The sequence below is a fragment of the Apteryx mantelli genome, chromosome 20 (assembly GCF_036417845.1).
Source record: "Apteryx mantelli isolate bAptMan1 chromosome 20, bAptMan1.hap1, whole genome shotgun sequence".
In the NCBI taxonomy this organism is placed as follows: domain Eukaryota; kingdom Metazoa; phylum Chordata; class Aves; order Apterygiformes; family Apterygidae; genus Apteryx; species Apteryx mantelli.
Window position 1 is genome coordinate 15,057,160 of NC_089997.1, and position 26,006 is coordinate 15,083,165.

Below are 26,006 nucleotides of genomic sequence, written 5' to 3' on the forward strand. Positions count from 1 at the left end.
AGCACCAGCTCTGGATCAAACTCCCAAATGCTTTTAATAAGAACAAATACCAATGCATGGCATAGAAGTAGACGAATAAAAACAGACAAAATGCCCAGCTCTTTCTGCTACCAGTGGGAGAAGGGAGACTGGTCTCTGGCACTCATGGCTCTCCCAGCTGCATAGACCTCTCTTCTGTCTCAGGTGCACCCAACCGCATGGCAGGGGTGGGCTCTCCTGGCCCTGGGCTCAGGGACCTTTGGGCACCAGGGTCCAGTCTCTCAGCCTTGGTGTCCTCATGGGGATGTGTCAGAGATGCCTCTTCAGCATCATCGTACTCCGTGTCTGTGGGGAGCAGGGATGGGGTGTCTCTCTTGGCTCCTGGGGCCCCGTCACTTCCCCAGGAGTGCAGGCTCCTCTCTGGAAGCAGCAAGGCCGGTGCATTGCAGTTGGCCCCAGGCACGTGCCCCTCCCGGGCTGTAAATCCCCTTCTTCTCCCTCCTCTTACTGTCCCGAGATGTCCGGCCCCTTATCCCACCCCAGTTTCCCCACCAGGAAAACTCCTGGTGCAGGTTCCCTCCCCGTCCTGGGGGGTCGGGCTCTCAGTATGCAGTGACTCTCTGGGCACTGGGGACAGCACCCCAGGAGCCGGCAGCACTGCACTTCCCCCTCACCTCTCTGTGCCTCCCCAGGCCTGTTTCCCTCCTCTGCTTCCCTGGGCACTTCCCAGTCTCGCTGCCCAGGAACAACATCCTCCCCGGGGTCAGAGACTTCTCTGGCATCGTCATAGCCATCTGCTGGGTCACCTCTGGGCAGGACAGGGACATCTGAAAGGAGAGGGGAACTGGTGGCAATGAGAAGAGCCCTCCTGCAGAGCGGAGGAAGGAAGGATGTGCAGGAATGAGGGGCTGAGACACTGGTGTTGGCAGGGCCACAGGAGACTCAGCATCTGTCCCACCTCCCCAGGGTTGTGGGAGCGGGCATATGGCAGCGGGGATCCCTCTCGCCCAGCTGCAGGGGCAGCAGTGCCGGGCTCTGCACTGGAGCCAGCTATGGAGACTCCCTGTGTGCTCAGGGAGACGTCAATACCTCAGGGTGAGCTTGGGGCCTGCCGGAGGCAGGGACAGGTTGAGCCTGGGAAGTCCCCCTGCGACCCCGCAGGGCTCAGGGCTGCAGGCACCCAGCTCAGACGGGCATGTGTGACCCTCACATGCTCTGCAGGGCTCTGGAGTCGCTCCCGAGGGTGATTCCTCCCCACCCCAATGGTGACACTCAGTGACACCGCTGTTGGTCACACAGCTACAGGGAGGAGAGAGCAACCCTTCCTCTGCCTCACCCTCCATTACCTGGTGCTGACCCAGGACCGTCCTCCTCCTCGCTGTCCCCAGGCTCGGGCTGCAGCTTGGTCAGGGACCCCTCCAAAGAGGAGCCTGGCGAGAGGAGCAGCGGGTGTTATTGGGGTGAGCCCTGCTGACCCTGCTCATGGCCAGCACTGCTGGGGACGGGGACCCACACAGCAGGGACTGCGCGGGGAGGAGGGCTCGGGGCTCGTCCTGCTCCCATGGGACAAATGCCATCTCAAAGGGCCTTTCAGAGCTGCCACAGAACAGCCCCTTCCCTCACCCATCAGGTACAACCCTGGACAGGCAGCCCAGCAGGCAGGGAGGAGCTGTGCCCCGGGCTGGGATGGGCAGAGCTGGTGGGGAGGAAGCTCCTCACTGGGCTGCTCTCCCCACAGACCCCGTGGCCCAGCACTGTGGGGACCACTGGCCCGGGGGCTGCCAAGGTCCCATCCTGGGTCAGGACTGGGGGAAAGGGCCCTGAAGATGTGCTCCCTCCAAAGTGGACCCACACCGACCTGAGCGACCGAACATCGCCTGCTTCTCCCATGTCAAGCTGTAGTCGATCTCCTGGTACACGGCCTCAGAGAAGGGCTCCAGGGACCTCCTGGAGCCTGGCAACAGAGGCAGGGTCGGCACAGGGACGTGGAGACAGGAGACCAGGCTCCGATGTGGTCACCCAGCCCTTCCCCCAGGCCAGACCAGCACTGACCCCACAGCCCAGACACACTGCTCTGGCCAGGCACCACTGCCACGTCCCCAGTGACAGCAACGTCCCTGTGGAGATGGTCTGGGACAATGTCACCCTCACCCTGTCCCTTCAGAGACAGCCCCATGCCCCTTTTGGTCCCGAGTCCAGTCCCTGGTCTGACCCTGGAGCAGCTCCCGCGGCTCCTCTCCCCAGGGAGCTCCCTGCTCTCTGCCAGATGGGTCCATAACATGGCCCTGCCCTGCCATGGGTGGGCAGGGCTGGGCAGAAAGAGCAGCCTGGGGACCAGACACCCGCACTGAGAGACCCCCTGCCCTGGGCTCCTCCCGGCACCACTCCTGCCCCACAGCCTCCAGTGCTGCCCAGAGCACAGCCAGCTGCTGCTCCCGTCTCCCCCGGCCTCTTCTGCCATTTCTCTCCTCACCCATCACCATCTCCTCCTGCATCTGGACTCTCTTCTCCCCTGCTTGCTGCTGTCCCACAGCCTGACAGTGGAGGGGCAGGGAATAGGGCAGGAGGCAGCACCCCCACCCCAGCTCCATCTGTGCCCCTCACAGACACCCCACAGCGCTCGCGGGGCTGCCAAGAGGCATCGCCCACCCTGGGACCGATGGGGAAGGACCCACCTCTGCGCTGAGCCCTGGCACTTCGCACTTGCCCCACCAGGAGGGCCAGCAGCAGGCAGAGCAGGGCCCCCAGGATGATGCAGATGATGACAGGCACCGAGATTCTCCCGCTGTCCCTCGCACGGCCCTGGATGGGATCTGCATGGGCAGGGACATGGATGAGGCAGCCCTGGCCTGGGGGAGGTGGGGGTCCAGGGACATCCCAGTCCTGACCCCCCCACACACACACGGCAGCAGGGGGTGGAGGCACAGGGTTGGGTCACCCGGTAGTTCCCACCCTGCTGGCTGAATCACAGCCCTCCCCAAAGACACCCGCTCCCACCCCAGGGCCTCCTCTCTGGGGCTTCGCACCCCAGCACAGAGCCCCTTCCCTCGGCTGCAGGTCACAACCTGGCCCCGGAGAGATCAACCCCAGGGAGGAGGGGAGGTTACCCGCTCGGGAGGGTGACGTTGTTGTCCTCGGTGCAGCTGCAGAGCAGAGAGAGAGATAGAGGTGCGTGTGTGTGTGTGTGTGCACGCGCACGGACATCCCCTTAAAGTCCCATCTGAACTGTCCTTCTCTGGGTCCCCATGACAGGACCAGGGTCCTCTGCTCTGGGCCGTGGGGAGGACAGCACTGGCAGACCAGGGGATGCACTTACAGGGGTTGCAGGAGTCCCATGGGCAGAAGCCTGAGGACACCCAGACCCACAACAGCTGCTCCCTACCTGACACCAGACACCTGACCTCCCCAGGGACATCCTTGCTCTGAGGAGCTCTGGGGCCTTGTGAGGACACAGTTGGGGAAACATGTCCTGGAACAAGGGGACGAAGCACTGCTACTCACCGGAGCAATTCACAGCAGCATCTTCCTTGTGCTGGCAGGCACCGCTGTCCCCAGGCTGGGTGCAGCAGTCCCAGAGAGATCGCTCCGTCCCTCTGCACTCCACCCGCTCCAGCCAGATGGGACCTGTCCCCTTCCCAAATGCAGCCTTCCGCAGGGCAGACACAGCAGGGCCACAGCCCAGCTGCCTGCAGGCGACCTCGGCATCCTTCATGTCCCAGGAGTCACTGCACACCGTCCCCCAGGAGCCGCGGTGCCAAACCTCCACTCTGCCTGAGCACCCGTCCTCTCCTCCCACAGCACGAATCTTCTCCATCTCTGGAAAAGGCAGAACCCCCCATGTCACTGGGGCAGCTGGGAGAGCCTGGCCAAGTGAGAAGGGCACATGGAGGAGCAGCTACCTGTGCAGCTCGTAGAGTTGGGGCATTCGGCCACCGGGGCTGGAGTGGCTTCTGGTCGTCTCCCTGCAGAAGGAAATGCTGCGGTGAAGGGGCTGCTTCATGGGAGTCATGTGGACAGGAGCAGGACTGACCTGTGCTTGAACCTCCCAGTGCCTCCTTGCTCATGGACACAGCTGGATCCCTGGTAATTCAGGGGAGAACAGCACAGCACTGAAGGCTTACCCCCACCTGCTCACCCCCAAAGGGTCCCTGGTTAGCAGAGGAGCAGAAGGATGTTCCCAGAGGGGAGGCTTCTCTGAGCTCTGCTGCCAGCAGTGCCCTGCACACTGCCTGTTTCCTACATAACCCTCAGCCACCAGGACTGGTTTCACTCTCCCCCTTCCCGTTCCCTCAGCAAAACACAGCCATGAGCACGATGCTCTGCATGGACTTCCCAAGCTAAAAGGTGGTTGTCTGGGCCCTCTCTATGGGCAACAGAGAGCAACAGGCACCTCCAAGAGGTGTCCAAGGGGAGCTGGAGGAGACCCTGCCTGGAGGTGCCTCTGCCCCTCCTTGGGCTACGCAGGGAACTCAGGACAGCCATTGCTGATGGACACGTGTCACTCTGAGAGATGAAGTTTTGTTTGTGTCACTGACAGCACAGTGGTCTGAAATGGAACATAAAAGCCACTCCAAGCTCTTTCTCTGCATTGCACCTTGCTGAACAGGGAGCAAGACCTGCTGTGAGCCTTTGTGCCCAGGTGGCTCCAGCCTTACCACTGCAGATGATGCGAGTCTCTTCTCGTTGGTAATCACATGACTGCAGCTTCCAGGAAGCAGAGGGGCACTGCCAAAAGGAGCTGTTCATCTTCCCACACTCAACACGATCCAGCCATGTGGGGCCAGATACCCTGCCATACGGCAGGTCTGCTTCAAGGGACCCTTCATCTCCACAGCCCAGCTCTTTGCACGCCAGGGACATGGTGTCAGGAGTCATCGAGTTGGAGCAAACACTCCCCCACGTCCCATTGTAGAAAACCTGCAGGCGCCCAGAGCAGCCGTCGCTCTTCTCCAGCCTCAGGGCCGTGAACTCTGGAAGGAAAGGCACAAAGTGGGGGGGAACAAGCTGGTCCTGGGGTGAGGAGAGAGAAACCTGAAGCATCCCTGAAAATCCCCCAGGTTATTCTACGGCATCCATGGGCAGGAAGGCTTACTGCAAGGAGCAGGGACTCTTCTGGACACCCCAGGGCTCAGACAGGCAGAGGGCACTGCCAGCAAGTCACTGTTTCACCAAGGGAGCAGGGAGAAGTCCCCAACGTGCAGCACTACCCTCCCCTCTAAGCCCTGGGGACGTCTGTGCTCTCCCTATAACCCTGACTAGGTCCAGTGAGGACTGTGCACGGATGTCCCCAGGATGGGGGCAGGAAGGGGGCTCAGGGCAGCCAGGGGCAGGCTCAGCCATGCCCTGCTCTCCCTGCATCCCTATCTTCCTGGGCACCAGGCTCCCACCACTGCTCCCCACACAGACCTGAGCAGACAACTCCTGCGTCCTCTTTGTGCCTGCAGTCGTGCTGCCCCCAGGCCTCGGCAGGGCAGTCCCAGAGAGCAGCTTCACCCCCGGAGCAGTTCACCTCGTCCAGCCAGATCTGCCCGGAGCCTTCCCCATAACGAGCAGAGCCGGGCGCCTCCATGGCCACCCCACAGCCCAGCTGGCGGCAAACAACGGTGGCGTCGGTCAGGTCCCAGGAGTCGTCGCAGACGGTCCCCCAGGTGCCCTTGTAGTAGATCTCCACTCTCCCGGCACAGCGCCCTGTCCCGTTCACCAGCCGGACCCGCCGGCTCCCTGCAGCCGGGAGAAACCCCAGCTGTCAGGGGCTCCCGGCCCTGGGGAGCACAGTGTGTTGGGGACTGTCAGCGACTCACCTGAGCAAACCACTCCCACATCCTCCGCAATTCCTTCCGGCTCTGCCTCAGGCAGGGAGGTGTTGCAGAGGGTCAGGCGAGTCTCCTTCCCTGCACACTGGACCCTTCTCAGCCCCACGGGGCCCGTCCCTCGCTCAGACTTTGGCGGGTTGTAGGCTCGCTCTGCCTCTCCGCACTGGAGCTGTCGGCACACCACGCTGGCATCGTTCCCATCCCACTGGTCATCCAGGACTCTGACCCACGTCCCGTGCAGCAGCATCTCCACTCGCCCGTCACAGCGGCTCCCTCCGCCCACCAGCCACAGGGATTCAGAGGGTTCTGTTCAGAGACAGGCAAAATGCCCTGGACCCTCTGTGACACCAGGGACCCCTGCACCCTGCCACATGTCTCCCATTTCTGATGCCCTGGGACACCTGGGGGCTCACCCATCTGTAGCCGGCTCACAGTGAGGAACTTGAGGATGGAAGTTTTCCAAGTTTTTTTTCCCTCCAGTCACTAAACCTTGCTGACTACAAATGTCATTTCTCAGGAAGGGACAGGGATGGGGAAGCATGGGAGGTGAGGGCAAATCCCAGAGCCACCAGATATGTCCTTAATGATGAATGTGGAGCAGCTTCAGCAGGAGGAAGCAGTGGCCTGTGCAATGGCCTGGGTGACAGACAGGATGAGCACAAGCCTTGCTCCATCTCCACGCTGGGACTGACCCCTGCTGAGACACCCAGGGGAGAACCCACATGTCTCTACCCCTCTGCATCCCTATGGATCAGGGACGTGGAGCTTGTGTCCTTGGCAGGAAGCAGAAGCACGAGGGCCTTTCTTACAAAACAGGATGAGTTTGGGGTTCATACTGACAAGAAGCAAGGGCAAATCCCAGCCCTGCTCCGCAGCTCGGCCTCAGGGATTGCTCCTGCTGGACGCGCCCACAGCAGCCACTGCAGGTGCTGGGATCAGGGTCTGCAGGGCTCTCTGTGGTCTGGGACAGGGCTGTGCGCTGCAGGAGGGAGAGGAGGGTCCCTCACAGCTGCACTGAGTGGAGCTGTGTCCCACAGTCCCGTCCTGTGCCTGTGCTATAGGAGGGGAGCAGAGGAGCCCAGGCCTGGCAGCAGTCTGCAGGGCTTGAACCAGCTGCCCTGGGGAGGCAGAGACCTGAGCAGGCAAAGCCCTTTGAACCCCTCCATGGGAAGCCAGGGTTTCTCCAGGGAGAAATCCAGCTTGTCATTGCCATGGGCTCCCCAGTTTTGGGTTGCCATGTCACACACAAGGGGCAAGTTTAGTTAATCCTCCATTTTCCCTGCACTCACCTGAGCAAAAAACACCAGCATTGTTGTCATGTGAGCATGAGGAGGCCCCCAGGGCAGTCACAGGGCACTGTCCCAAATGGGATTCCGTCCCCTCGCAGTGGAAGATGTCTCTCCAGACAGGGCCGGTTCCTCTCCCAAAATGCCCTCCTCCAGGAACAGACTCAGCAAATCCACAGTTGAGTTGATGACAGAGAACGTGGGCATCAGAGATGTCCCAGTGAGAGTCACAGAGGGTTCCCCAGGTCCCCAGCACCTGGATCTCCACCCGCCCCGAACACACCGTGCTGCCATTCACCAACCTGAATCCTGTGAACTCTGGGGAAAGAGAAGGAAAAGTGAAGATGGCGTTAAGAAAATTTCCACTATACTCCACTTTTGCAGAGAAAGAACATGCAAGGTCAGGGTGCCTTCCAAGCAGAACATCTTATCTGACCTTGCCTTAGCCCTGGTTTAAGTACAAAGTTGAAGATCTGCAAAGAAGCCACTTTACTCCAGCCAGCAGTACAACAGTTGTTCAAAGGTAACACCAGAAGAGGTGCAAATCAGCTAATGAATAATTATAGGATAGACCATATAAGGCTGGCACAGAACTACCTTGTACTGTAACATGAGAAGGGGATTGGTAGACCTAAGAATCGTGGATAGATCTGGTTGGTTATGTAAACTAAAGTATTGAATATGTAACAACTTACTATCGCTTAAAAGTTGTAACAAAAAGCTGCTCGGGTCCCTTCCTGTGCTCCCAGCCAAGAGGCACCTTATTGCTAGCAATAAAACTTTAAAAACTTTGAAATCTGACTCCTGCTGCTCATTATCGGTGCCCGTGAATGAACAAATGAGAACAGATAATTTTAACAATGGCTTTGTGCTCTTGCACCCTCAGGTGTTGAAGGAGACGCCAAAGGGATAGCAGCCCTTTCTGCTCCTTCCACGTCATTTTAAGATTACAGACAACAACTCCACCCCTCCTGCACTCACACCATGCTCAGCACGGTCACTTCCCTGCTCCCCTACTCCGCAGCACACAGCTCATGGGAGGCATTTCACATCTCCTCCCTGAATGCTCACGTGTGCAGGTGACACCAGCGTCGTTCGCGTGGGTGCAGGTCTGGTTGCTGAGGGACATCCTGGGGCAGGAGGAGAGGAGGGATTCATTCCCCACACACTGCAGCTCTTCGTCCCAGATGGCACCGACCCCCTCTCCAAAGTGAGCTGCCCCGGGGATGGACAGGACTGTGCCACACTGCAGCTCCCTGCAGATAACGTCAGCGGCTTTGAGACCAAAGTGTGAGTCACAGACTGTTCTCCTCAGGTCTCCATCTCTGATCTCCACACGTCCTGAGCAGGGGCTGGCCCCTCCAACCAGCTGGACAAATCCTGGAGAAAACACCAATGACAGGCAGTTCCCAGAGGCTTCCAGCAGTTACATACCTGCATCCCACATGATTTCCAAGGCAGCCACATCCAAAATGCCCCGTGAACACCCCAGCAGCAGCCGTCCGTGGGTGTTGATGACACAAACCCTTCAGGGCCCCTTGCACCTCCTCTCACACCCGCACTGCACTCCAGGGCTTGTGTCCATCCTGGACCCACAGCCACAGGCACTGCTCAGGCAAATGCTGCTGCCCCAGGAGCCCAGCGCTGCCCGGCACAGGCCCCCAGCACCACAGTGCCTGGACCAGGGAAACAGGCCCAGGCACTGCGGAGCTCAGAGCCAGGCTGGGGAATCGCCTCAGAGCAGCCCAAAATGCTCCCTGTTCCCGGGGGTGTCCTGGGGTGTTGGGGTCTCTGTGAGGGGACACACGTCCCACGCACAGAAATGGTGCAGCTGTAACCGGGTTGGTGTCTGGGCCAGCTGTCTCCTCCGACACGTGCCTGGGGAGAGGTGTCCCCAGGCAGGGCCACAGCGCACTGCTGGGGCTGTGCATGTCACAGCCAGCGACCGGGCAGAGGAACAGGAGATCCGCGTGCAGCCCTGGGCTGACACCGGCGCACGCTGCAAAAGCAGGCGCAGATGAGGGTCAGCAAGTGCTGGCAAAGCCCTGTGGCACGGGGCAGCGTGGGGAGCTGAGGGCCAGCAGGAGCGGCTGGACAGTGGGTCAGTGCTGCCTGGACAGGCCGCGTTCCCCACGGGGCTGTGACAGCCCCAAGGACCCTGCAGGGCAGCCTGAGCGTGCGGTGATGTGGGAGGGAGCAGCCAGGGGCCTCACAGCCGCCAGGCCCCGAGCTAACGTGGGGCTGGTCCTCATGGGGCAGCCCTGGGCACGGCATGCAAGGTGCTGCCCGTCACCTTGCTCCTCTGCCCCAGGCCCTGCTCTTCTCCTCTCTGAAAAGCCCCTTCGGTTCAGCCTGAGGGTGGGCTGAGCCCCCGTGACCCTGATGGGGTCTGTGCACCCACGGTGGGCTCACCCGGGGCTTTCCCCAGGGACAGCAGCAGCAACAGTCCCAGCTTGGCAGTGAGAGTAGCCACGTCAGGGCCTGCTCCGGTACCCATGCATTTCTCCTTCAGGGCACAGCCCGGTTAGTCCCCGATCCCAGGACCCACCCCAATGGTGAGGAACTGGCTGACTCCTTACCTGAACAAACCACTCCAGCATCCATAGCATGAGTGCAGTAACGTTTACTCCAATCAGCATGTATGCACTCAGACAGGGCAGTCTCAGTGCCCTGACACTGAAGATAGCTCCGCCAAATCTGGCCAGATCCTGGCCCAAAAGGCGCATCCGAAAGAGCTTGGAGAGCAGATCCACAGTCCAGCTGCTTGCAAACTACAGCAGCATCTTTCATGTCCCAGCCCAAACCACACACTGTCCCCCACTGGTCCTGGTGTTTCACCTCCACTCTCCCAGCACAGGGGCTGCCTCCAGCCTCCAGCCTCACCTCTGCAGCACCTTCAAACACAGACATGGGGATGGTTAGGAGAATGCCAAGGCCCCGCGCTGCGGCTGTGCAGGGTCCCCTGCCCAGGGCTGAGTCCCAGGCACCGGGGCTGTGAGCCCTCTCCCCTCTGGGCTGTTCCAGGGGCAGTGTCGGGGTCCGGCCTCTCCCTGTGGGCTGCGCTGGGCTGGGCTGGGGGATACCCAGCTCCAGCCCTTCTGGGCCATTCCCACCCCAGAGCGCTCGGCACCTCCTCACACCCTGCACCCTGCCCATGCCCACCCAGACACCACGCCAGGCTCTGCACAGGGCACCCGCTCCTCCCCAGCACGACACCTTGTGAACAGCCCCAAACCCCCAGGCCTCCCCAAACTGCTGCGTCCCCCATGACCCCAGCCCCCTGTCCACCACCTGCCCTGGGCACCACCCAAGCCCACCCACTTCCCACAGGGCTTTCCATGTCCCCAGGGAGCACCAAGAGAATTCCCAAGATTCTTCCAATGCTCATTCCCTCCTTGCCCATGTGGATGAGCCCAGCCCCTGCCCTCAGCCAGGGCCCCTGGGAAGGACACCTCTCTACCGGGCTGTGGATGCAGATGCCCTGGTCCCCTTCTCTCTGCAGGGCACAAACTGCCCCACCTTGGGCTGGGGTCACCCCAACCACAGGACACCGAACACCACAGAAACCCTCCTGGGCACCTGGGGGTTGGCTGTGTCCTGGGGATCGCTGAGCTCTGCAGTCACCAGCTGACCCACCGCCAGTTCCAGGGGCACAGCAGTGGGGGAACAGGGGTCCCCAAAGGGTGTCCAAGGACAAGGTGTCTATAAGCACACCTAGGCACTGACTGCCATAAGCAGAGGAGCCCTGGAAGCACCAATACCCTTCTCCCACCCAGAGCAGCACAGGGTCAATGGACTTGAGCACCTTCGAGCCTTGTCTCACTGCTTTCTGGGATGAAACCCCTTTTCCAGAGGGATCCCCATGACTCCCCTGGTGCCCACTGGATCCAGGGCTGTGGAACAAGGAAGCAGGCACTTACCCCAGCAGAGCTGCACCCAGAGGAGCAGCCACAGCACCCGAGGGACCAGGAGTCCCTCTGCCTCCATCCGCAGCCTCCTGCCCTGACAGCACTGCCCTGATGCACCCCACTCCCTGACACAGCTCCTGGGGACTCAAACAGGACAACAAAGATGGGAGGCCAATATATATCTGCAGGTGCTGGCTCAGCTGCAGGAGGAGCCAATCGAAGCAGCAGGCACCTTTTTAGACATTATCAGGGCTTATCTCCCTTCTGACACAGCCCAGCCCTCCAATGAACTTCTCCAGCGCTCTTCATGACCATATATGAGGCACGGCTCCACTGCGGATGTCACGGTCGCTGCTCTGGGGCATCATCGTGGGGCCCAGCCCAGTGGGACAGGGCAGATCATGGTGGGGAAATGGGTCTGTCGCCCCTTGTACCCCACTGTGGGGATGGGGAGCTTTGGGCATGTCGTACGCTGTGTTTGCCTGAGTGCCCAAGGTGCAAGTGCCCAGCTGTCTCCGCACCATGGGAACTGTGGAGCTGGGACTGCCCCTGGGACGGGCTGTGTCAGGAAGGGAAGGAAACAGAAACAGCCCCTCACCCTGCTACAGCCCTGCTGTGCCGGGAGCAGCAGCGGTGAAAGGCCTCTTTGCCATGGCCAGAGCCCCATCCCGTGAGTGCGGGTTTGTCGATCCCTTCCTGGACAGCCCCGCGGTGGGTGCCCTGGTCAGGAGCAGGGAGCTGGGCCGTTTCACTCCTCTGACAGCACACAGGCCAGCCCAGGCGTTCAGACCCCCCTGACTCTCAGCATGTTCACCCCACAGCCCGTTATTCCCTCGCAGGGGCTGATCGGGAGATCAAAGCCTCGCCTGCAGGTGCACAAACCACAGCCCACGTGACCTCGGCAGCCTGCGCCGCGCTCTCCCTGCAGCAGCACCCGAGCCAGGAAGACGGTGGTTTCTCTCTGGGCTTGCTTCCCCAAGCACTGTCACTGCATGGAGCCGCTGTGCCAGCTCCAGCCCCAAACCTGCTCCCAGGGATGGCGCTGCAGGGGCTGCTCCTGCTGCCTTTGCAGACACGGCTGCTCGGCACAGCTCCTAGAGGGGGATTTTTCCTCGCAGGTGACCAAACCACTCCCGGGGCCCTGCACTCAAGGCTGGGCAGGGGGACGGGTGTCCCCTGTGCAGCAGGGTCTCAGTGCTCACAGCTCACAGCACTACCACAGCCCAGGGCCATCGGCACTTGGCACCTCGCCATCTCTCTGTAACTCCTGTCCATCGCACACCACCATTTATGCAAAACACCACACACATTTCACTGCAGTTTCTCATTAGTGACGCTGCATCTCACACCACCCCACCATGCTGCTATTGCACACCTTCATGCATTTCAGTGCCATTAGACTTTCATGTATGGTCATGTATTTTACTTTTCCACTTACTCAGTGGTTTTCTATTCAGAAATGCTGGGGCATTGTGTTAGGCTCTTTGAATATCATTGTGCCTTTCTTTTTTCACGTTACTGCATTATGTTCCCCTTCCACGGGATGCTGTCCTTATCCTCTCAGGAGCACTTTGCATTTAACTTATTCACCTTCCCTTCCCTTCCCAACAGGCACACGGCTTGGATACTGATTGTGAGGTCACTGCTGCCGGAGTGCCTGTTAGGCCAGCAGCAGGCACATGGGTGGGACATGTGCTTTTGAGGTCATTCCTGCTGCAGTAACTGATAAGCCAGCAGCAGGCACAGGGCTTGAATGTCGACTGTCAGGTCAGTGCTCCCTGAATAGCTCATAGGCCAGCGGCAGACACAGCGCTTGGATGTTGATTGTGAGGTCACTTCTCCCAGAGCCCCTGATAGGCCAGCAGGAGGCACATAGCTTTGATGCTGATTGTGAGGTCACTGCAGCTTGAATGCCTGATAGGCCAGCAGCAGGCACTTGGCTTGCATGGTGATTGTGAGGTCACTACTGACTGAGTCCCTCAGAGGCAAGGAGCAAGCACATGGCTTGGTTGTTGACTGTGACATCACTTCTTCCCGAGTACCTGACTGGCCAGTAGAAGGCACATGGCTTGGATCTGGATTCTGAGGTCACTGCTGCCTTAGCATGGTGCATCAGGGACACAGAGGGGACACGACTAGACATGGCAGCAGGCAGAGCTCCCCAAGGGCTTGAAAACACAGCAAGGCCAGCTCTCCATCCCTGGAAGTTGCTTTTATTCCACCAAAAGGCTTTGAAAATGGACTTTCTGGGAACATCCATGTTCAGCCCTGATCGTGTTCACTTCCCACCTCAAGGAAGCAGATGAAGTGGTCCCAAGGGGCTTCACCTGGCCAAATCTGTCCTCTCTCTTGTGCCTAATATGCTGCCAAAAAGAGGCCTCTGTGGACATTTTTCTCATGCCTTTCTTTGGGGCTGACATTACCGCTGTCTCCTCCAAGAGCCTTTGCACCCAGTCTCCAATCAGAACATACTTGGACAGAGAATCGGAGACCACTAACATGTTACAGTCCCGAAGATGATATTAAAGCAGGTGTACACACGAAGAACAGGGACCCAGTACGGACCTTGCAGGGAAATCTAACAAGCTCCCTGCTGCTGGACAGGGGGAATTTCTACAGCACACAGACCCTGGAAATCAGAGATTACCAATGCTGCAGGCCTATAGGCTGCTGGGACATCAGTGACCTCAAAGTCAGTTCCTAGCCATGTGCTTGTTGCTGGCCTAGCAGGGACTCAGAAAGACATGACCTCACTGTCCCCTTCACAGCCATGTCTCTGTCACTGGCCTAGAAGCCTCTGAGACAGAAGTTACCTCACTATAACTTCCCCAGCCACGGACCTGCTGCTGCCCTATCAACTGCTCAGGTAGAAGTGACCTCACAGTCACCTTTCCAGACACATCTCTCCTGCTGTCCAATCAGTTCATCACTCACAAGTGACCTCACAAGCAACAGACAAGCCTTCTTCCTCCAGATGGCCTATCAGGTACTCAGGCAGAAGTGACCTCATCATCAACAGCTGAGCCATGTGCCTCCTGCTGGCCTATCAACTACTTACAAAGACTTGATTTGATAATTGATTTGAGAGGCATAGCTCTCTCAAACAGTGGTGACCTCACTACCCACACCCCGGCCACGGGGTTATTGCCACCTGCAGTTCTCCCGGCCCTCCCCCAAGGCTGAGCCAGCTCCTGAACGGCCTCCCCGAATCACCTCGTGGCTTCACAACACTCATGTCACCGAAAGTGGGAGTAAAATTCCTTAACACCAATGTACTATTAAGAAGCAGGCATTCTGTTTATTACAGTGCTGGATGCACGGGGGATCCAACGTGCATGCCCTATGTTGCATTAGCCAAAGCTTATATTGCTGTTACATACATATGCATTAAATTTCCCAGAATGATTATACATATTCATTCTATTTCCTGGAACTAATTATCATATTTACATAGTCATTATGCATGTGGTCTGAGTCTCCGGGGGGTCTTCTGTGGGGGTCTCTGGTGGTCCCTGGTGGTTGCTGAAGACGTGCCTTTTCCATGAACTCTGAGCTCCTTTTCCATATATGGTCTCGGCTTGGCTCATTTCTTTGCTTGAGAAAGCTGTCTTGTTCCTAACCTTGGTTTCAACTGGTTTCTGCTGGTTTAGCTGTACTCCTCTAGGATGTATCAGTTACAGTTGCAAGAATTGTGTCTTTGGGTGCATTCTTGTCTGAAGCTCCTGGTAACAGTTCCCCCCATTTTTCTCCCCCTTTTGAGACTCCTTGTCTGAGGCCCCTGGTAACACTCATAGTGAGCAAAACACCCGTTATGTACCAGTTACTACACCAAAAAAGGATTAACTTCTGCCCAGGTATTACCTACACCTAGTCTATGACACTTAGGAATTGGGGAACAGCCTGTAAGTAATTGCTGGCAACATTTTCTAATGGGAGAATTGCATGGGAGCAGTGATCTTGCAACTGAAGACAGCAGGGCCTCCTGTCCCAGGCAGAGGGAGAAGCCTTCCCACAACTCAGAAGTCTGGTTCCTTCCCCAATGCTGAACAAACCCAGAAAATCCTCCACACATCCAGGACAACAAGCATTCTCCTATTTCATGGTTTCACCTTCTGGAGCTACCTGCAGCAAAGCAGCCCCAGCGCCAGCACCGTTGCCCCCACCCCAGCGGGAGGGCACCCGCCGCCATTTGAACACACCCACAGCCCCCACCAAACCCACTTGCACCCGCTCTCTCTCCCACTCGCTTCTCTCCTTTCCTCCCTCTCCTCTTCCCCACCGGCTCCCCAGGGACCTGCCGTGGTTCAGTGCACGGCCTCCCTCTCCCCAGGGGTCGCTGCAGAGCAGAGCAGAGCAGAGCAGCGCAGCGCCCTGCTCCAGGCGCAGGCCTGGCTGCGGAGGAAGGTGCCCTGCTGGCGCGGGGAGCCTCCTCGCTCCTGACGCCCTGCCTGAGGGGGCTGTTTGCGCCCTGCCCTGAGCGACCGGCCCTGCGGGGCCGCGGGGCGCCACTGCTGCACAGCTCTGCCCTGCTCTCGGTGCTGCCCTGCTCTCCCGCTCCTCCGCTCTCCTCTCTCCTCTCCTCTCCCCCTTCCCTTTCGCTTTGCTCTTTCACGCCTTTTCCTCCCTCTCCCCCTCGCTCCCTCTTTCTCTCCTCTCCCCCAGGTCAGGCCCCACCCCTTCCTCTCCTCCCTGAGGACCCTGCATGCTGGACTCTGATTGGCTGATAGAGCCATCAGTCTGAGGGAGCCCTGCCCTCCTCCTCTTGCCAGCCAACAGGAGGGCTGCACTGGGGGCGTTGCCATGGCAATGCCATGGCCACGTGATCCGGCAGTGACCCCCCCCCCCTCCCCCGGGCAGGACGGTGCCATCTTTAGTGGCGGCTGCAATGTGAGAGGCACCTTCAGCGCTGATGAGCTGCTGTTCCGGGCTGACGCACGTTGAAACACGGTTCGTGCATGGGGCGAGTCAGGACACAGAGGAAGAGGGGGCCGCAGCCCACCTGAAGGAGTCCTGGCGTTTCTGCAGCTCTGCCTGCGGCCTCCTTCCCGACGTGGCCTTTGCACAGCCCAGGCTGGCGTTTGCAGCGTGTCCCAGCCGTGGGGTGGCCTGTGTGACGGGTGCAACCATGGAAGAAACGCCCACAGTTTGCACCACAGTTAAGAATAAAGAGTCGCTGTATCTGGGGAAGGTGTTAGCTGTGAATGACTTACTGCTACCATGCAGAGCAGTTGAAGTACTGTTAAAAGCTACCATAATTTCTTTCTAATATCTGACTCTGATCTTTAGAATTTCTGTTTTTCTCCTATAAAAGTGGGTTTTTCACTGTATTCAGTGGGAGGGAAAATAAATCTAAGTGCAGAGTGTGACTGCAAATTCTCAAACGTGTTCTTAAGTCTCTATCAGAAGGGAACATTTGAACTTTTTTTTTTTTTTTTTTTTTTTTAGGTTTCAGGAACCTGGCTAAGTGTCAGTTTGACTCTGTCATTATGTGCATTCCATATTAAGATGACCTGCTGCTTATAAATTTTGTTTTAATCCTTTTGTCACACTTGCTTTTCTTTGCTCTTACAAGTGCAGCTCTGTATCGGTCCTGCAGAAGCAGTATTGCAAACCAGCGCATGACATGAAGATGATGGAAGATCTTGGGTTATTCAGTGACGCAGAAAAATCTAAATATTCGTTTATCTTGCTCTTTTTGTGTAAGTAATATATTTCACACAGCAAAATAATACTTCTAATGTAGCTGAAGTAACTTCTTCCACAGAGTACCACAGTCTGAGAAAGCTTTTTTTTTTCCTTTCTATTTTTAACTTACATATTGATAGGTATGACCATACTAGAGGCATCTGCTGAGCAGGGAGGACATATCTTCTTCCTCAGAAAATGTGAAATAGCAGTCAGAAGTTGTCTACATCTTATGCTGCATTCTCTGAATTGCCTTTTTGTGGTTTTTTTGAATGGACACTCTGTTTACAAAGAGCTCTTTCAGGACTTGTTTTTTCACTCTGAAACTTACAAAAATAATGGCTGGAGTTGAAATATGCAAGAAGACTGTGTGATGCCTTCCATCGCATAGGCACAACTAAGCTGTTAATCTGTTGTGCTTTTAGTCCTCAGTTACTAAATATTACTGTTCCTCATGCACAAAAGAATGATGTTTGCTTGGGCAGTGTGGTTAGCCTACAGGCTAAAAAGGTGCTGTACAGCTTTCTGTGCTTGTCCCAGTGACTGAGGTTTGGATTCCCGTTTGCCTGTTTTTCCTTGACATCTCATCACCTCCCAGAGAATCTCCTGGGTCTTGTAGTTTAGTCGCCTGTTAGAGGGAAATGTGTCCTAGAATCGTTTTCATAAATGGACTTAAGCTCCCTTGTGAACTGTTCCCTTCAACTGAGAGCCACTTCCAGAATTTCCTTTTCATGGATCTGAAGCCTCCTCAAATCCAGGCTGCATTTAGTGATGGCAACTCTATGTGTATTTGTTCCTGTGCCAGCATTACCTGTGAGTGTAACTGGTTCTCTGTCCCTACAGCAACTTCTACCAGCCATGTTTCCTCTGTCTTTGTTTTGCTCCATTAAATTAAATTCTCTCTGCTGGGTGCTTCCTGTGGGTACTACTGCCCTGTTCTTTGAGAACTCTGGGATAAAAAGCAAAGATAGATTCATGTATTTCAGGAATCCCTGTGGATGTTATGCTTTTTGCTCTGCTAATCTTTTTTTTTTTTTTTTTAACATGTCCTGGTCCATGAATCAACATGTTAACAGAGAGGCAAAGTAGGCCATGAACTAAATTTAAAAGTACTGTTTTTTTTCTTGTATTAAAATATGCATCCATTTTCTCATCTCTGTTAGACTGACAGATATAGGCCTAAAATAGAATGGGCATCTTGTGAAAATAGGTAAAACTAGATGGTTGGATTCCGGTGATCCTTCCTTGTTTTCTGCATTGTAGAACTGCATGCTAATCTTTTGTGTACATGCAGAGCCTTGATAAAGTTATTGTACGGGCATCAAGTGTGCACATGTCAGATATTCTGCATGTTTGTGGCTGATCCTTCTTGTTTCTTGTAATAAGGAAAACCTTGAGGCGTACTCCCAAGGAGGGAAGAACCAGAAAGAAACTTAAAGAAAGAACTGTTGATGAGATCGCTGACACTCAAGATGGCAACTCAGGTTAGTTCTGGCTTTCAATTTTCTTTACTGTTTTTTGGCCAAAAGTCTCCTCTGAAGCAACTGAAAGGAGCTGCACTACTGGCCATTTTTTATCTATTCACATTTCTGTACACCTTAGAGCTTACAAGCCATAGTCAGGGACTCCAGGGCCCTGCTGATAAGCTCTGGACAAAGAGTCAGGAAACAAAACTAGACCTTTTCCCAAATGCTTATAACCGAGCACAAGAGAAAAGGCAAGAGATGGCTGTTGACAGGTGGGAATACAAGGAAATGCACAGTCCTACTCTGAATGATGAGCACTGCTCTCACTGCAGCAGTAACCTGACATTTTTCATGGGTTTTGGGCAGCGCAGAGAGAATTTTCAGCAGGTAAGGTTGACTGCTAGATGCATATGAAAACCTTCTCCCAAGCGTGAAGGTGGCAGGTGAGAAGAGAACATGCTTCTGCATTTTTGTATTGAGGGCTTAGTCAGTGAGAGGTGCTGTCAGGGCCAGCTCGGAATTCAGAGCTGTTTTCTGGGCAGCCAGTGGGAAATAATGTAGGAATTAAGGTAATTCGTGAAAGGCCTTAGCAACTCTGTTTGCTGTGAGAGAAGAAACTTGAAGGGTTTCAGGAGCATGCTCTTTGTGATGAAGGGAATAAGTTCAGAAGATGATCTTTAGAGCAGGCTGTATTTAGGGCAAGGCTGTATTTCAGGACAGAAGAGGATGTTGCAGTAGTTGAGCTGATCATGCCTTGAAGAAGAGATGTAATTATTGCAATACCTCGTGAAGGCAGTGCCTTGCCCATGTTCCGCAGCCTGTGCAAGACTTGAACAAGGGGAATAAAAACCTATAAAAAGGCTCAAGCCAAAACTTGTATGCATCATAATTATCGTCCTGTGTGCATCATAATTAATTGAAGCTCTCTCAGGAGCTCCCTTCTTGACCTGTCCTGCTGTTTTTGGTAACAGCTGTGAACACGAAGTTCAGGGGAAATCAGGTGGAACAGAGTCACAAATACGGTTACTTTGCAAGGCTTTACAGTTACTTTGCAAGGCTCTGGCCTATCATATGCAGCTTGACTTTGGCATATAAGTACCATGTGCCTTTTTTTTTTTTTTAACTTCCCAACAAAGATGGAATTTTGCTCTCACAAGGAAGAACATGTAATGCAGTTTGAAATCAGATGCACGACAAATACATATAATGGGCTGGAAACTTCACAGATCTCACAGTACCTTCTGGGGTAGACTTCACTTGATTTTTGATGCGACTTAGTGTGACCTAATGTTGTTTTTGTTATTGCCTTTGAAATGCTTGCAGATGGAAACATGCAGTCTACAGCAGTGATTCCCCATCCTCCGCTGGTGATGATGAGCAACATTTTGCCCAGGAATCTACTGAAGAGGAGGAGCAGCTGCCTGACTGTGAAGTGTTCTCCTCCCTGCTCCTGTACAGAGTCTAAACGGTGGCAATACTTAATCCATTGGCATAATATGTAATTTGTTGGCACTGGTGGCTCTTAAGTGGGCTCTCTACCATTGGACTTTTACAGTTGATTCTTTAAGAGTAATTGGATTTCTTTGGAGAGGTTAGGCGTAAACTCTAACTATTTTAATGTAAAATTCTACTGCCCCTCTGCTTTACAGTAGGCTATTCAGAAAGAAACCACCCATAACAGAAAATGTGTAAATAGAGGCAAGGATGGGGTTTCTTTGCCTTCCTTTAACCTAGGACATGGGTTCTGTTGAATTTATCTTTAGGTAAACTGAGGCATCAATACATTTGTGTGCTTGAAAATCTTCTGCCAATACTGAGCTTTTATAGTAGCAGTAAAAAGTCATTTCTTAAGAATTGTTAAAATGCAGCATATCTGTAGGTTCAAAGTAGAGGGAATTCCTTGCCATAGTTCAAGGCTTAGTGTCTTGTGTGATAAAAGGAAAGTATACTCAAAAGGTGTCCTGGTTGAAAAAGGTGGTTTGGGTTTTTGTTGTCTTTGAGTGTTTCATGTACATGTGACCTTGACTGGTACATAAGCAGGAGAGGTTTATCTGTTGGAAGTCAATTGTAATCTTTTGCTTGAAAGACCAGGTGTTTCCCTTTATGGGCACAATATCTGTAGATTTAATAGTTAGCTGTATATATTCTCTATCAGCAAAACTCAGCTCACAGTATGATGAAATAGAACTTTAAAATCTTCTCTTTCAATTAGGTTAGAAGTACTGCAAATAAGGAAGCAAAAACCTTCAAATGTTTTGCTGCTTTCTTCATTGACATTCTCTTCTACACAACAGCAGGTTAGCTTTGCTAGTTGATATTTAAGTATTATCTGGAAACGCAGGTACCTTTTTCTTCCTCTCAGCTTTAGACTTTCTCCTCAGTTATTGCAGACCAATTCTGGGAGACAAAATCCAATAAGTTACACCTTTTTAAGAAGGAATGAAAGCCTTTTCTATCAAGTCCTGCCTGTCTCTCTGGAGATAGATCAGATCCATGGATGGGGATCGACTAGAGGACTGAGTTTAGAGGACTGAGTTTAGTGAACTGCTAAAGATATGAAGTGGAAATGGGAGGAGGCAGATGGACTGTGGGGAAGCAGCAATAGTTTGGGGAGAAGCTGCAAGGCTTTAGCTAGCAGGACAGCATTAGTCCTGATATTTTGTGATATCATTTGAAGGAACTGCAAGAAAGGCTTCAGGTAGAGCCTCAAAGGTGTCAATATTTGAGGTAGTGCTACTTGGGCTGAAGGGCTTTGAACTCTTTGAGGAGGCCTTTGTTAACTGTTATGTCCTAAATCCGTTTTTCTCATCCTCTTTGGAAAAATGAGGTGGAACCTTTGCCCCCTGGCTACTGGACATCAGAGAGCTGATCCTGAGGAAATGGAGGACTGTTTCCAGGGCCAGCACTGACCCCTGACCTGGGGACTTAGCCCTGAACTACTGGAGCCTTCTGTGAGAAGAGGGACCTGCTTTGATGCCAGAAACTGTTGACATGCTGGAATTTCAGTATTCAATTTTAGAAGGAATTTGCCAACAGTAGTCAAGTTATGCACTTTCAAAGCATTTGATGGTAAACGCATCCAGTCAAGATTTTTGTAAGCAACTTGTAAGATCTTCAGGTAGGTGCCCTTGTGATAACAGTATCCAGTTGCTTGGGAAAGTGCAGTGGTCAGGTGCTTCAAGGGCACATAAGTGAAACTGGAAAAGGAAAATGAAAGCAAATTCAAAAATATATGTATCCATCCATCTGAAGTTGCAAGCAACAAAACTGGTACCTGTGCTGGACTGTTCTGTAATAATGTGGTAATGTAGCTTCCCATGAGACTCCAATATCCTCCCATTATACATGGACATGTGGAACATAAATGATAGTTGGTGCTGTCCTCTGGGCTTCCCCGTGCTGGTGAAAAGGAAGTTTGTATGAGAATATTGAGCCATGTAGGAAAGGCTGCTATGTAACTAATAACTATGTATCTGTGCAAACTAACACATGTAAACACATGTAAACAGGATGTAAAATGTAAACTGATGAAGACTGTATCAACCAGATAGTACCTAGAGACAAAGTGTCAGAACACACCTACCAGGACAAAACAATTCCTTAATAATTTCTCCTTTGTTTAAATTACAGACCTAGCGACACAGACAGAAATGGACCTTAACCGCTGCGTGACTTCAGAGCTACTGAGATGTAAGGTCACTCCTAAGGAGCCTCACAGCTTGATTCATGTGGGGGTGTGCTTGAGAAAAGAAGCCGAGCCCTTCAGCAAGGTGGATGAGCCTGGGTGCACTGCTGCACCCCCGGGACTGCTGAGTTTTCAGGTCAGGATGAGCTTGTGCCCAAGTCAGTCTGGAGCACAAGGCAGGAAAGGTGAGGGCAGGCACTGTGCTATTCGCCTGGTCATGAATCATAATTTCAAAGGTCATTTTGTAAGAGGTGAGCAGCCTTCAAGCTGTCTGAAGAGCTCCCCAGCTCACAGGCTGCTGCCTCATTTCCAGAGGTTCCTTCGGACCACGTTTCTTGCTCGGGAACATCACAAGCCGTTGCCTGTACGTGGTGCCTCAAGCACATTAGCGCATGCTGCTGGTATATGTGGGCACTGACTAGACATTATTGGTAGATGACCACAGGGACAACCATCAGATAACCCAAATGGAGATCTTCCTCTTATGTGACAGATGAGCCCTCAACCATGTAACATGTCTGTCCATACTGTCACAGCTCCCAAATGCTTCTACTGAAGCTCCAGATGCTGTAATACAGGGATGGGAAACAACAGAATGGATTTCCTGCCTAAAAGTAAAAAGGAACAAAGCAACACTGAGTCTATTTATGCTTTTTCTCCTTAAAAAAAAGACACGTGCAGATAGAAGTGTTCTGAGAGTTGAAATGCTGTTAGTGCCTACAATGCGGTATTACAGGCTGTGGCATTGTCTGTGCTTGGTAAATGTACTCAACTAAAGGAAATGTTTATATTAACTGACAGGTGTGTTATAATATTTCCTCCTCAGTACAACGACAGGAGAAAAACACCAGATTTGTTTGTGAAAAAAATCCTTGGTTGCATTACACCATTATAAAAAAAAGTTAGGAAAAGTGCAGGACATGCCATCAGGCTGATGGAGCTATTGGGAGCTCTACTGGGAGCTACAGCGTCTTACAAGTTCATGAAAACCACGGTCTGAATCCCACTGAGGTCAGCTGGAGTTCTGGCCGTGGAGAGAGGTTTTTGAGCAGTGTTTTCCAGCTCCCCGAACCGCCAGCAACCTTCTGACTGTTTAATTTGGAATGGAAAATATGGCCATGCACAACATCCTTGCTCTATTTCATTCAATCTAAAAGAAACGTGGATTTTCAGGCAAAAATAACAGGAAGGACATCAAAACCAGGCCACTTCCTTAACCATGAATTCCACCTACCTCACTTGAGTCAGTTAATCCTGTGAGATTAAAGAAGCGAAGAGAGACCTGCGTGCATCTTTCTTCAGGGGATGTGGTGCTAAAAACCAGAGCTGACAGGTCCAGGGTATGAACTGCAAGCTTTTCCCGAGCACGTATTCCTGCAGGCTCCAAGGGAGACCTTTGCCTGTATCCTGGCTCTGCAGATATTTTGAACCCTGGCCTGTACTATGGTGGCTGGCAAGAAGCATTTCTAGAACAATATTTATCAAGCAAGAATTTTAAAAATAAAGTGACCAAGGAAGACAAAGATGTTAACGTTCTTGTCTTTTCTTTCCCCCTCCCCACCACTTTTTGTTGTTGTTGTTAATACTCTCCATCCTCCAGCAAGGAATAAGCTGTTCAGTGATCAGGACGACTCCCAAAGCCCATTTCGTTGCTGGCTCGTACCATCCCTCCCCTAAGCAATGCTGCCACTCCCCACCATGTCTGCTGGTCCCCACCATGTTGGCTGGGCAAGTGATGGTTCTCCCATCACACGTGGGCACTGGCCAGCCAAATGCATGCAGGGCAAGGGGTCAGGTAGCTGCTATGGGGGAGAATTACAGCTTTCTCTCTCAGCACACACCTGATGGGTTCTCTTCACCACTCAAGCACTAATTTTTGTGATGCCAGGACTTCAAAAACATTGCGATCTCTACATTTGTCATGTTCAGCTGGAATTGGTCAACAGTTATCAAAGAAGGTGGGAAAGGAGAAAGGAGCAGAATAACATTTTTAGAAAAAAAAAGTTACAGCATTAGCATAAGTGCCTGTAAGATACTTATTTTGTTCAGCCATTCCACTGGTTTCATCTTTCCTTGTGTGTTGATTACTGACCCAGACTGCAAATAAACTTTCTAGCTATCCTGCTTTAGTATTAGGAAATACATTTGTGGACAGCACTTCTTTTTGCCAGCACAGCACAGCACAGCACAGCACAGCACAGCACAGCACTGCAGTACCTTTACCGGCTCAAGTCAAAGATCCTAGAGACATAATTGAGTTCGGTAGGTCAGAAGGTTTCCTGACCAGCACAGTAACAGAAATGGAGATAAATGATTGACCCAAGTGGAACAACCCAACCTCACTTTTCAGCTGAGGGTTTAAATGACTTCCACATTGAAATATCAAAAAAATTAACAGAAGCTTAGAGGCTTAAAGGTAACAAATGCCGACATTGTTTCAAGTTTTTTCTTATGCTGTTTTAACAAACTCTTTCTCAATTTTGTTCCTGCTACATAATTCATTGCTGTCTTAATAGTCCTAGAAAGGCAGAGATGGCTACACAAACTCTTACAGATTTTTAATCTAAAAGGATGGACAACATGTTTCTTTGGTCTTGAGTCACTGAAGAAATACTATGGATTAAATCAACATGTCCTCATAGTCCCTAAATAGTCCATATCCCCCACTTGCACTAGTACACCTTCTCAATTAGTGCTGAAATACATTCTCTTGCATTTCTTGATTTAATGGGAACATGCCATATTCTTAAGTCTTCATCCTACCACACAGCAAAAGAGACTGTACAAGTCTCTGCAAAGCTTTCCTAAATATCGTGATTTGCCTCAGTATATTTCTGCAGTGGTGAAAATGCCTGTTCTCCTAAGAATAAAAGTAGATGATGATCAGGAATGCATTCTGTAGTTCCTAGACACCTACACAATATATATAATGTATATATGAATATACATATGTGTGTGTGTGTGTATATTCATATATGCACACATACATATAAACACATGTGTATATATACATATTTCATGACAGAGCACTTGTGTAGAACAACAGAGTCACCACACAACTGCATGAACTGTGTTTTCATAGGTCTTTTGTACAGGCTGATAAATATTTGTTTTTAAATGCAACAGCAGGCTCTTTCTTTCGGCATGCAAAATATCCCAAACAAAGGCAACCAAATCCCTGCTTGTGTGAACTCGGTGATGAGTCTGTTCAGTGGACTCCAGGCACCCTGCTGGATCCACGGCAGCGGGAGCCCGGCACAAGCCCCCTGCCCAGCGCAGCCTGGGGCGTCTCAGGCCTCCCTGGAGAGCCCCAGCCCAGCAGGGACCAGCCCGGCAAGGCCAGCGCATTTCTGGCCTGTCGTCTTCAGAAACAGCAGCGTCCTCACAAGCCATTTCACAGCCCTGTTGCTGCTGCTCAGCTGCTCAGGCTGAAGTGACCTCACAGCTGCTTTGCTGATGCTGTTCCTGCTGCTGGCCAATCCGGTGCACAGGCAGCAGTGACCTCACAGTCTGCACTGAAACCATCAACCTGCTTCTGACCTGTCAGCAGCAGAGACAGAGGGGACTTTACAAGAAACCACAGCAACCGAGAGCCTGCTGATGGCAGACAGTCTACAGAGAAGGAAGTGACCTCACAGTCAGCATCAGAGCCATGTGCCTGCTGCTTCACTTTTGCATACCGAGGCAAAAGTGGGGTCACAAGCAGCATCCAAGACATAAGTTTGCCATCACACAATTGCTCCTTTCCTCTTCTCCAGGGATGTCCCTGCTCCCCACAGAACCTTTCCCCAGTGGGTGCATCGGCACTGGCCTGCCCAGCCATTCCTGGACCCTCCCCTGTGCTCCCTGCAAGGCCCCGAGCTGGCAGTGCTGCTCTGCAGAGTGAGCAGGCTTTGGTGCCCTGAGGCCATGGGGTGACTCTGCATTGGCCACGGTGATTAGGGTGGAAGCAGACCCAGCAGACCCAGTCATTGCATCTGACAGTCTCCTGCCAAAGTGTTTGTGGCTATGGATGATGCTCTGAGCAATCACAAGGCATTTCAAATGGCTCAGGCTGTGGTCAGGTGTGTCCCTAGATCCATACCATGGTTTTCATTGAAGGTGGCATAAACCACTCTCCAGGCTCCCTTCCCTGTGCCCACAGGGTCCCCACCATGGGCATCTGTCATCAGCCCTGTCATATG

At 53.1% G+C, this 26,006-nt stretch overlaps 2 protein-coding genes across 2 annotated transcripts in view; both read right to left on the bottom strand.

Moving 5' to 3' along the window:
• Positions 1–8,064, bottom strand: part of LOC136993758 (scavenger receptor cysteine-rich type 1 protein M130-like) — a 147,784-nt gene extending 139,720 nt beyond the window's left edge. Inside the window, exons 1-5 of the mRNA XM_067308702.1 lie at positions 8,060–8,064; positions 7,335–7,396; positions 5,781–6,098; positions 5,386–5,700; positions 4,635–4,949 (exon numbers count right to left, since the gene is read on the bottom strand). Of these exons, the coding sequence (XP_067164803.1) occupies positions 4,635–4,949; positions 5,386–5,700; positions 5,781–6,098; positions 7,335–7,396; positions 8,060–8,064 (1,015 nt within the window). The remainder of the gene's footprint in view (positions 1–4,634; positions 4,950–5,385; positions 5,701–5,780; positions 6,099–7,334; positions 7,397–8,059) is intronic.
• LOC136993817 (scavenger receptor cysteine-rich type 1 protein M130-like) overlaps positions 1–17,225 on the bottom strand; it is a gene marked incomplete at its 5' end in the record, with an annotated part of 188,008 nt that extends 170,783 nt beyond the window's left edge. Inside the window, 3 exons of the mRNA XM_067308763.1 lie at positions 8,150–8,458; positions 9,658–10,008; positions 17,204–17,225. Of these exons, the coding sequence (XP_067164864.1) occupies positions 8,150–8,458; positions 9,658–10,008; positions 17,204–17,225 (682 nt within the window). The remainder of the gene's footprint in view (positions 1–8,149; positions 8,459–9,657; positions 10,009–17,203) is intronic.
• Between the last annotated feature and the right edge of the window lie 8,781 nt (positions 17,226–26,006).